Source organism: Eschrichtius robustus, chromosome 8 (genome assembly GCF_028021215.1).
Source record: "Eschrichtius robustus isolate mEscRob2 chromosome 8, mEscRob2.pri, whole genome shotgun sequence".
NCBI lineage: Eukaryota > Metazoa > Chordata > Mammalia > Artiodactyla > Eschrichtiidae > Eschrichtius > Eschrichtius robustus.
The window spans coordinates 73,760,257-73,772,603 of record NC_090831.1 but is presented as its reverse complement, the minus strand read 5'-3'; the positions used below and the strand labels follow the sequence as shown (position 1 = coordinate 73,772,603).

Here is a 12,347-nt window from a genome sequence, read left to right as displayed (position 1 = left end):
TTTAGCTCTGCTGGGTCTTCGTTGCTGCGCGTGGGCTTTCTCTAGTTGCAGCGAATGGGGGCTACTCTTCAGTGAGGTGCACAGGCTTCTCATTGTGGTGGCTTCTCTTGTTGCAGAAAACGGGCTCTAGGTGCATGGGCTTCAGCAGTTGGGGCACATGGGCTCAGTAGTTGTGGCTCACGGGCTCTAGAGCTCAGGCTCAGTAGCTGCGGTGCATGGGCTTAGTTGCTGTGCAGCTTGTGGAATCTTCCCGGACCAGGGCTCACACCCGTGTCCCCTGCATTGGCAAGAGGATTCTTAACCACTGTGCCACCAGGGAAGTCCCGGGATTTTTATAATTTTAATTAGTGTTAAGTACTTCATTTACTGTAAATAAAAGTTCTGTTATTGGACATAGCAAACTATTTTTTTTCTAATGCATGTAACATAATAATAATTAAAATCCTTTTCAAAAAACATGAAGCCCTTTAAAAATTTAAACCACTGAGATGTAGGTGACATCAGACCTGCTGTTACAGAAAGACAAAAGGCATGACAGGTGAAACGACTTGTTCACTGATAAGGGTAAATCAATACTAAATCTAGTTTTATCACAAAGGAATCTTAATTCTTAGGCCAGGGCAATCTTTGTCATTTTCTAAGAATAAACTTAACATGTTGCAAGCAAATCAGGACAATCTTGTCTTTGGGGTTTAAAATTTTTATATTATACTTCAAAAACTTACCATTTCTTAATATATATATTATTAATTTTATTATTTTCTTCCAAAAGAATTTCTATCTCTCAGAGCTAATATCTAATATGAACATATATTTGATTTATTAAAAAATATTTTTAATGGCAGTTCTTACTTATCCAAGGCTATTAACATTCTTGCTGTAAGTGCAGCAAAGTGAGTGCTGGATTCACTACAGACTCGCATAATGTCTTGTAAGCAGTAAAAAATTGGGCATCCTGGAGTATACGTATATTTAGTATTATCTGAAAAAGAAAAATGAAGAATTATGCCATCATATAAAAGGTTTATGACTGCATGATTTTTATTTAAAAGTACACAGTATGTTAAAAAAAAAGTTGTTAAGTATAACATAAATTGTTCTAGATTTTAAATTAGTAGACCTGGATTCAAGTGCTGGCCAGCTTTGTGACCTTATCCATTTGGGTGAATGCAGGATTTAGAATACTGGAGGACTACAGAAATTGTTTCCCCTTCCTCTTCCTCAACAATGTTGTAAAATTCTGATTAATAATAAGATTTCCAGCACCATTTAACATACTGATCTGTTTTACCTAAGTATGGCTGGGGAAAAAAAAAATTCTGGAATGGTAGAGCTGGCTGATAAAATACGTGTAAGTACTGTGTAACAGCAGTCTGATGAGATGTCCACAGTGGGTCATTAATATATCATCAGTATTATTACTGCCTTACATGAGCCCAGTACTCTACAGTTTCCAAAGTGATTTTTACATCTAATACCTCACTGAGTTCTTCCAGCACGATGAACCAAGTAGGAGCAGATACCTATCTTACAAATAAAGAGGTGAGGCTTAAAGAGGTGATTTGCCCAGAACACAAAATTAGTGGGCTGCAAGGTCTGCACTGAAGCTCAATATTTTTTCTATTATTCCAGGATAATAGGATAAATTCCTTGTCAAAGCTCAAATTAAATTTTCATATTAGATCTAAGTTCTTTAAATATTATCACTACTGTTGGGAAGAGTATTTTAGAACTATTACTGACACTTTCTTTTCCCAAATATAAGATAGGTTCTGATCATAATCTGTTAATTTTCCAAAATACATAAATTTTTATTTCTATTCTACCTATATAGCATAGTCTGAAAAATCCCTCATTATAAGCTAAAAACTTTTTGTTTCGATTATGGCTTCCTTCCTCACTTCTTTGTTCTACTTTTAAAAACAGAAACAAAAACATTACTGATCAGTCTGGAAGCCTGAATATTACTTTGAAATCAAAACATCTTTTTAAGTAACAAATTTCTCCATCTTCCATTATCTTAAAAACATGTATTTTATAATAGTATTACAATAGTAACTATGAATCCAAATTCCTAAGTTCCTCAACAGACTTTAACTTAGCACCTAAGGTACACAAAGATTCATAAGGTGAAACTTAGACTTTACCTTTGACAACTGATGGAACAATAAATAATGCCGCTTCTCTGCCCATCTTCTCCCCATCCAGAGGAAATTTCTTCATTAGTACCACTCGTTTTCCTAATCATTTTTTTTAAGTCAGTAAAGATAAAAATAATGGGCCTTTTAAAATCTTATATATTACCTTGAGAATTAGAAAAAATATTTTAAAGGCAGTATTAAGAGGAACTGAAATATAAAAAGTCAATTTTATTATGGGCACTAATAAAAACTGGTAATTCTGATAATAATGTAAATCATTCTGTGGACAGTCAACTAATAGATCCCCTGTTCTGACTCACTAGAAGAGAAGCTTCCTATACATAGCAAGGAAAACCGTCCTGCTAAGGACTGACAGAGCAGCTGAACAGCAGCACATCCTGCAGGGTGAACAGGCATATACTTCATTCAGTTGGGATGTAGATGGTAAGAGTTTCACTAAAGTCTAAGCTGGCCAAGAAGCGTAGTGTACATAAACTGCAAAGTCTTAAAGTTTAGCAGCTCTTCATTTAATATTCAACCTCCACCCTCGTCTTAAAGTTTAGCAGCTCTTCATTTAATATTCAACCACCGCCCTCAATTTCAGTTTTTACTAAAATCTGATTGGGCTATAAACTATTGTTCTGAATTGTAACCACCATGCGTATACTTAGTCTGTTGTTCCTGATTTGGCAGCAAGGGGGCTATAAATAATAACCTACAAGTCTTTCACTCTAAAACCTTTTATATTCTGGATACCTTTGTCATAATTTTTATCAACCTTTCCAATCTCCCCACCCCAAGAAATAGAACCTTGTTCTTGACCCAGGTAGGAATGCCTGGCTGTGGACAGGTAGATAATATGAGTTCAAGCAGCTTCATTCATTCACAAAATGCTGGAGTCAATATTTGTGATTATTATGGCACATTATTATTATAGCCCCCAAACAATTTTTTACAAAATAGACACTTGTACAAAATATAAGTGTTAGATACATTCTAATAAATTTCAGAGGCAATATTTCTTTTGTCTGGCTTGAGGTCTTGTCCCACTTAATCTCTCCTGCCTTGCAGCTTCCCTAAATCCAGTTCTGATCCATTGTTTAATTGCCTACTTTGCAAATTATATATGTAACTATGAGATCTGTCATGCGGGGAAAGAAAAGCACTGATTACAAGTTGGGAAATGAGGTTCTAGTCCTAACTCCTCCACTAATGGGAATATGATTTTTGTAGGTGACAACCTATGTTTGCATTTCCATTTTACAGATGTAAAAATGACGATATACCAACTCACAGGGCCAATTTAAGAATTTCATTAATAAGTAATTGTGGTAGTGCTTTATAAACTATATACAGCACTGCACAAAAAGGCACAACTACTGCTTATATAAGAAATCATATTACTCTATAAAAATATTTCACACTTTTAGAAAACCTCAGTTGAATAGGATAGTCAGGTATGGTATGGTTCATTGATACAACTGTCTATTTAGTTAAGTAAAACTTCTTTACTTTCATTTCTCTTATTAAAAGCTGCCTGAAAATGTGTTAGTACATTCTACTGTCTAAGTATATAAGACATAATTGTGCTAGACATGTTTCAGGGTGCCTATCCACTTGTAACTTCTCCTAAGAAAAACTACCCAGCCCTCTGGGCCAGGGGATATTTTTGTTAACACTGATATCACTTGTATCCCCCTTCTTGGTAAATGAACCAAGTGGTAGAGTTTGGCTAATTCATAGCAAATTATGACTTGTCTATCTCAGCTCAAATATGTGATTTGGGCTCAGACTTTGTCTCAGTAATTTGATCTCAGAATAGATCCTGATAACTATAACAATTTAGTGATAGTAAAACAAATCTGGATGAAAATTTATCAGAGAAGTCCAAGACAGAGGTAGAAAAGGCTGACAAATTTGTGGCATCCAAAAGAGCCTTTCACTTGCCTTGATCACCCAAAGGGATAGTCCCCCTTTTTAGCTAAGATCAATTTCTAGATCATTTTATTTAAAAAGTCAATCTGATAATTAGGGAAAGGGGATTCTCTCTGTAGTACTCAGAATGTGTATCAAAGATCTGTAAATTTATGCAGGAACTTCTTATAATCTCGAGTTACAATGCTTAGAGCCCCAAGCCACAAAAACCCTGCAGGCCCTATTGAGGAGGTTACCGGTTGGGGAGGTAAATATGGTGAATGGTACCTCCAGAAGTTATGAAACAGGCTTAGTTCAGCTATCTCTAGAGAACAACTATTCCAAATAACCAACAAATCAAATGACAGGATTCAGCCTTATCTCTGCAACAAAAATAGTCTCTTTAGTGAGAGATGAATTAGACAGCTAATCTCTATAAAGATGAACAAATAGAAAAAAACACTAAATAAGCTTTAAAAAACCAAAAAGTAGGCACAGAGAGGTATGCTTTACCTCATTATCAACAACTGTTTTCAACTGCTGTTTGACTGAAATTAGCTTTACCTTTTCAATTATAATGCCTGAATCCTGGACAGAGTATATAATTTCTGTAACTTCTGCTATATGCTTCTTGTGAGGCCACAGCCTGATAAAATTGATCATTAATGTTTAATCAGTTTCATAGGCTATAGATTATCTTAATATTTTAAATGAGGCCTGAACCTTTCAGGGTGAATACTTCTACAATTCATTTTGGCTCTTTGAAAATGATCTTCTTCTTGTGACGCAATGGGAAGAAAACCTCTGCTGGCTGGTAATTTATAGGACTTGCTCTAATACACAAAATCTTAACTGTTACTTAGTTATGGAGAGAGGTTTATAGTTTTCTCTTGGCCTGGAGTAGAGAAACAAACATAGTAGTTCACAGATACTTATCTAGGGAAATATACTTCTAACAAAAGTAATTTTGTGCTTTCTTTTAATTTTCAAGCCACCCGTTGGCTTCCTCTCTCTCTCTTGAACAAATCATTAACACAATTTAAATATTTTCAATTTTTTTTTACTTAAAATTATTTAAACATTTCAAAAATATTTTTTAACTTAAAAAAAAATTGTTAAGTTACTTTTTGAAGGGGGCTTGGCTGCACCTTAAAAAAAAAAAACCCTAGAAATTTCTGAGTCTTTTTCAAGTTTTTCAAATGAAAAGGAACATAAAAAGAAACTGATTTTAATCTACTTTTTAAAATGTCTTTCTCCACAAGCATTTAAAGCCAACTGTGTTAAAAAGAAAAGTTTCTTACCTCTAATACCCTGGTTTGCAGGAGAAATTGGTTTGGTGGTTTCTACTACATAATCCAATATGCCTTGTGTTATTTCACTGTTGCCTTGAAGTTTAGTTTCCAACAAAACCTTCTTTCTCTTTTTTTTCTGTCCTTCAATGGGAACTTCATGCAACAAAATCTTAGATGAGAAAAATAATATTAAGAGAGTGTTTAAAATAAAATTTACTTGTCCTAGAATATAATAAGCCAGCAGTCTTTCTTAACCCTAGCTGCATATAAGAATAACCTGGACGCTTTCAAAACAGTATCAACGTACAGCTTCATCTCAGACCTATTAAATCAGGATGTCAGGGGAGTGGGGTCCTGGTACTGGAAATTTTAAAGTTCCCCAGGTGATTTAACAGTGTAGCCAAGACTGAGAACCAGTAAGCCAGAGCACTGCTGAAGCAGCAGTCTCCTCAGAACCCCTACAGTATCCCTTAATAGGTTTCAGATAACTAACCTTAAAAAAGCAATTAAAGCAAAATACTAGAGAAGTTAGTTGAAGTTAGATTAGATTAGAAGTATTTTATGATGCTTGAAATCTGCTGCATAGAAAAGATAACAATTCTGCTTTGGGTTTGTTTTGGCGGGAGCCTCAATCATGTTTACTAATATATGTATTCAAGACTACAGAGAAGTAACTTAATTGCCTAAAACTTAATTAAAGGTAAAGATATTTTTTAATGAACTTTTAAAAATAGTTCTTTGGGAAAACAACCAAGAACAAAATTTAGGTTGGAATTTTGAATAAGCTGAATTTTGCATTTTTTTTTTTCAATTTTTGAGAGCCATTACGTAAACCGTACTAAAAACCAAACTCTCATAAGTTATATAAGTAAAACTCAAATAAGTAACTTTTAATATCTAATAATTTATCCATATCAATGAATAGAAAAATGGTCAAAACACATGCAGCAGAAAAGACATGATGATGGGCAGATCTACAACTGTAAATTCTAGCTTGTCAAGATCAAGGTTATCAACAAGAATTTACAGGCTATGGTTTTACTTTATATGTAAATGAAAGTGATAATGGAGAATGACATTCAATGGTTGAAAATCAAATGTTAGTAAATCGTTCTCACTTCATATGACTTAGCTCTGTATTCCCGAGAATTGAGACTGGCAGCATTCTTTGGCCGAATAACAGCAACGTACGCATCTTCTATGTTTTCTGGATTTCCCATTACTTTATAAAACAAAGAAATCCCTTGAAAGAGTAAATTAAAGGACACATAACTACTTTGAAAAACACTTTAAAAAATAAAATGTTGAGTTTTCTATCTTAGAATACATATACTATGTAAAAAGCAAGTCAGAGATGATGATTATATCTTACCATTCAAAACCTTTGTTTATAATTTAAGATTACCTTGTCCTTTTTCCTTTTCTATTTAAGGTAGATTTTTGTTTTTTAAAATGGGGATACATACTTTCGTAGGTCTTAACAGCATAAGAATCTGCCTTTTGGACCTAAAAAAAGGTGATATGATTATAAAATGTCTTGTAAATACTAAGTAAAAAATGGCTTGAACTAGCAATTTAGAATAGAACCCACTTATTTTCCATAAATTGCACAAGTGAATGTCATACTGTTAATAGTTTGGAAGCTAGAAATAGATAGCTGCCATTGACATTCTTTCCAGAATCTTTAAAAAGAACTTTGATATCTGACATTTGGATGAACTAAAGGATAGTTTATAATTTTCATTGGAGGTGCCTATCACAGACTCAAAAACATTTAGTCAGCTGATAAAAGCTCTCTGATGACGACTTAAGAATATTTCCCACTTCCATTATCAATTCCCTAGATAATCCAAAAATTTTCTTCCAAATATATAATATATATATTTTAATATACATACACATGCACATTTTTTTCCCCAGACTAATTTGAAGTCTCCATTAGGCAATTTCCAACAAGTAACTGAAGTTCAAGCACTCTCGGTTGTTTGATAGTTCCATCTCTCCATTAAGTGCTATTATTAATTTTTTTTCATGGCTAGACTAAAATACACCTCTTTGTATTGAATGTATTTTATTTATTTTTTTTAAAAAAACTTCCTCTCATTTATATGCCAGTAAATTTCTAAAAGAACATCAAGCAAGGAGCTGCTTTCCTGGCCATGGTGAGATCAACCTTCTTCAGTTTTTTTTAAAGTCCATTAGGCATTAAAATGACCTGTTCATATTTAATGATTTCCTTATTGCCCCAACTCTCATAGAAAAAAAAGAGCTCATTTTCAAGAAAGGTTTTGAATATCTTTTGAGAGGAGATAGAGGACTTTATTCTGTTTTCTCAATGCAATTAATAAAGTCATTTTGAAATCTTTAATTTGCTTCCTTGTGTAATAACAAAAGCCTTTAATTTACTTCCTTCCACTGCCTTATAACTGGAAAATTTCCTTTAAAAGAAATGTTTTTAAAATCCAGTAACTTTTGACATTTTAAGTAAATGTTAGCCTAAAATTAAAAGAACCATTAAAATTATTGCACAAAAATTATTTTAATTTATAAATTATTTTAAATTATAAAATTTAGTTATAAATTATAAAAATTTTATTTTAGATTATAAAAATTTTCACTGATTTAGATCCAGAGAAACTACAGATATCTCAACAGAGAAACTACAGAAAACACTAGGATTGAGACATTTCATTTTGTGAAAAGTTTTGAAGACATTCATTTTCACTCTATACCTTGTGGAATTTTTTTCAGTTCAGTTTTTCCATAAGATCATCTTAAAACCCACCTCATACAACAGCACTTTCTATACTAAGTGAAAAAGATGAGGCTTTTTTCTTCTCAGAATTTCTATTTAGCAATTACTTTTCACCTCAGATTAACAATGACTTCAAGATAATAAAATCCAACAAATTTTGAAATGTATGGATGCCTCCTTGAAGACTGCCAGCCCCCAAAAGAAAGACATTGCATTGTGAATACATTTTGTAACATATATGGCACTACTACGGAAACCCTTTTTTCTATTAAGCACCAAAACAGAGAAATCAAGTAATTCTTAGTTTTCTAAACACGATTTAAAGCAAATCAATTCCTGTGCTGGTCAACTCATGTTAAAAAAACATCTATTAGCAAAAAGCTTTATTTGTTAATACTTATCACTTCTCTAGAATATTTGGTATTGCACAGTACACTCAATTTTTAAAAGATAAACAAATGTGATATAATTTTTAAAAACCATGAGGGTTATAGCATTTTATTTGTACACCGTTTAATGTTAATGTACCCCAAAGATTCTAAAAATTGAGTTTCAAGAAATATTCATACTTGAATGTTTGAAATATACATACTTGCAGTGACATGAAAGAAAGAAACAAAGGCTTAAGTGAGGAACAGAACAGAAGCTACTAATATATGAAGGCAAAACTGCTAAAGCAGAAACACATGCAAAAGGATTGGAAGAGGGTAATTTGAGCTAAAAATAACAGAAAAAGCTATAACTAGAGTTTGTAATGTGTTTAGACTGAATTTTAGATAAAGGTTCAAGTGACTAAGTATAGGAAATATGTGGCATTTTCTGGAAGATGCTTAAGCATAAATGATAATACGCTGCCTGACTAATAAGGCCTTACAAATATGTAGAAGTGGTTCTCAATTGGGAGTGATACCTACCTGGGATCATTTGAAAATCTGTAGGGGCATTTCTCGTCACTATGACTGGGGAGAAATGGGGTGAACAGATGCCATTTAGTCCCCATGAGGGGAGGTTTGTTAACATCTTTACTAAAAACAGTCCTGTTGAACAAACTGCCAATAATGTCTTTAATGAGAAACATTTGCTATATACAGTACAGATAGACAAACTTTATTTATTTATTTTGGCCGTGCTGCAAGGCTTGCAGGATCTTAGTCTCCTGACCAGGTATTGAACCTGGGCCCTAGGCAATGAAAGGGCAGAGTCCTAAACCACTGGACCGCCACGGAATTCCCCAGATGGACAAACTTTAAAAGTTGTTTGCAATGAAGAAAAAGAGAAGATTCAGTACATGAATATAGGTATTGTAAATTTAGCTACCAGAAGTCAAAATTAACAAGATGATTTACAATGTACATGCTAATAGAAATTACCAATAATGATCAGAAAGTGTACTTCATGAATAAAAACAAAAAAAGGAGCATTATCTTAGGGTTCTGTAGGATGTTCCTGATCCCTTCGCCTCCATCCTTAAGCAATGTTTCTCAACCTAATAAAACCCATGTTATTATGCTTTTAAAATAATATGAATAAGTGCTAACACCTATAATGTTTATTATGTGCTAGACACTGTGCTAAGTGCTTTACATGCATTAACTCATTTTATTCTTCCCCAAACCTGATGAAGTGGGTATTATTATTATCTCCATTTTACCGGAGAAGAAAACTGAGGTAGAGTAGCTAAGTTACTTGCCACTTCTCCACTCTCCTGGAACAATTTAATATTTTAAAGCATTGTAACATTAGAGAGAAGTGATGGCAACTAAATATCTGTAAGAATACCCCTACAGGGATATGCTGACCATTAAAAATTTCATCCTTTTGCCACTCAAATTGGTTTATAGTAATAAAAAGAGAGGAAGTAATAATAAAGCAGAATAGAAAATAGTCACTGGTGCTACTTCTAACACAGCTTGCTTTGTCCTTGTCCTTTCAACCAGTTCTACCAATCATCAGGTAGTATCAAAAAGTACCATCTGTAATTTTCAAGTACTTTTCTTCTGTTAAGTGACATTCTATTCTGTAATTTAAGATATTTAATAATCTTCAAATAACTTCTGAATGCAATTATACTAAATCTGGCTAACAGAGAAGGAACTAAGTAATAGTGGAATTGGGAAACAAATGAATTCCTACAAGTATATTTAAGGAGGTTATTTGGGGGAGCATGATATCATCCGTAGTATATCTAAATATGCTTTATATCAACTGCTACTGTAGTTCTTCAACCCAGTTCGAAGGGGAAACCAACTAACACATTAACTCGGGTTTAAGTCGAAAAGATCATGGAATGAATTATTTGTTTTTCGATTGTTATGAAAACATTTTTGAGTTTTTGACATTTCCCCCAAAATAAGATGAGGACATCAAAGCAGTTAAAAGACAGGATGCAGAGAGAAGCATTCGCAAGCAAACTGAAGACACAAAAACTCTCCAAGAGTGAGAAGGGAATCATGGAGGTGAGATCCTGAGTCAGATCAGCTAGATCAAAGATTTCTGGTGAAGCTAAAAACACCATGGAGAAATGAGCAAAGAACGTAAAGCCCAAAGCCTTAAAAGATGGAGAGAGGGACAGAGAGGAGCGGTGAGCTGCAAGGACAAGTTGTGAATCGCTTTTCCTGAAATGACAAAAATCAACACTCTGCCTAGGAGGTTTTTCCTCCGCCACCGCCCATCAGCGTCCACTAACGGAAAAGGACGTGCACGCCTCTCTGCACCGAGAGCCGCCACCCAAAAAGGGTCTTTGGCGTCTTTGTAAGAAGTAAAGTCCTTGCCTGGAAAAACTAGATGTGGATGGAGGTAGTTCGGCCTCCTACCTTTCCGTTTCTCTCGCTGGCGTCTGAATCGTGCTCCTCCTCGTCTCACCCGTGCGGGGGGCCGAGGACCTCCCTGGCCGCTACATTCAATTCAGTGGGTGGGACAGTCACCTGGGGGGCGGGGGACCGTCACCGCTTTCTCATTTCTCCTTCCCTTCACTTTCCCAGCGGCCAGGCCCAACTTCCTGTGACAGGAAAACACTCGGTCGCCACCAGAAGCCGCCCGACGTGTTTGGCCGCGCTCCGCACCTCGCGCCTCAAGAGCTCGGATCTCTGGACTCGGAGAGCCTCTTGTCCACAGTCTCTTTATTGGCCTTCCATCTCCTCTCAGCTCAGCGCCACACACACCTCACCCCCTCCCCAAACTAGGGGATTCCAGATCTGCAAAGGCCTTAGCTTTCCATCCTGATGCTACCGGGGCGAGGAAATCGCTTCCGGGTTCACGCCCCTCGCAGCCTCGCGGTTGGCGGTGGAAGAGCTTCCGGGTCGGCTGCCGAGCTGCTGCCGTTCCTGCTGTTTCTCGCTGGGGCAGCGGGCTGTCTGGGGTTGGTGGCGGGCGGCTCGGGGACTGGGGTGGTGGCGGCAGTGGGCGCGCCAGCGGCTGAACCGGAGGCGGGGGAGGGGAGGGGGGCCGCCCGGGCTGCACGTGCGTGCCAGGCTGGAGCATGAGCCGTATTTGACCGCGAGGCGGAGGCAAGAGCCACCGCCCCCTCTTCTCCTCCCGCGAGTGAGGCGGCGCGGCGGCTGGAGAGGCATGGGGGGCGCCCGCCCAGTCTGAGCCTCGCCGGAGGCGCTTCCAGCTCTCGCTGAGTTCCCCGCGGGCCTCCAGGGCGCACCCTCGGCCCCGGCAGCCTTTGCCCGGCGGGCGCACCGGGGTCGGCGAGGAGGGGGCGCAGGGCGAGGAGGGGCGTCCGCCCGGGTGGGTGCGGCGCAGGGAGTACCTGAGAACACCGGCTCGGCGCGGGAGGCAGGGGCGGCAGAACTGCAGAGCTGCGGAGTCCATCCGACCCTTACCCTCAGCCCGGGAAGTAACCGTAAGTCTCAGCTTCGCCGTACCGGTCTTTTTGAGGCTGTCTCAGCCTATTTTCGGCTCCGAGTTCAGCGCTACCGAGTTCACGCCCTCCCGGGACTCCTACAAATATGCCTCCCTTCATTTGTGGAGGATTGTGTGTCCCTATTCCTGAACAGGCAACATCCTCTGTCTGACCCATTGGGAGCTCTTCTCCCAGCGAATTTGCAAGCCTCTGTGTTTCGGTAGCACGTCCCATCCTCACCATCTGGATGCATCTCCTTGTCCCTCTGTCCTCAAAGGATCTGTGTCCTCCCTTTTTTTCTGTTTGTACCCCGGACCTCACAGCTTCCCCCGCCCATTCTTTGAGACGTGAAAAGCCACGGGTTCGGCTGTTCTCGAGAGCTCGAGAGTCTTGAGCGG

At 37.5% G+C, this 12,347-nt stretch overlaps 2 protein-coding genes across 6 annotated transcripts in view; one reads left to right on the top strand and one right to left on the bottom strand.

Moving 5' to 3' along the window:
• KRIT1 (KRIT1 ankyrin repeat containing) overlaps window positions 1-11,325 on the bottom strand; it is a 35,699-nt gene extending 24,374 nt beyond the window's left edge. The window contains exons 1-5 of the mRNA XM_068550686.1: window positions 10,916-11,325; window positions 6,466-6,590; window positions 5,357-5,516; window positions 2,148-2,240; window positions 853-982 (exon numbers count right to left, since the gene is read on the bottom strand). Coding sequence (XP_068406787.1) covers window positions 853-982; window positions 2,148-2,240; window positions 5,357-5,516; window positions 6,466-6,567 — 485 coding nt within the window. The 5' untranslated portion in view covers window positions 6,568-6,590; window positions 10,916-11,325. The remainder of the gene's footprint in view (window positions 1-852; window positions 983-2,147; window positions 2,241-5,356; window positions 5,517-6,465; window positions 6,591-10,915) is intronic.
• Window positions 11,326-11,509: 184 nt separating this feature from the next.
• Window positions 11,510-12,347, top strand: part of ANKIB1 (ankyrin repeat and IBR domain containing 1) — a 139,377-nt gene continuing 138,539 nt past the window's right edge. For all 5 annotated transcript variants that reach the window (XM_068550685.1, XM_068550681.1, XM_068550682.1 and 2 more), the window contains exon 1: window positions 11,510-11,949. The gene's annotated coding sequence lies outside the window, so the exon portion shown is untranslated. The remainder of the gene's footprint in view (window positions 11,950-12,347) is intronic.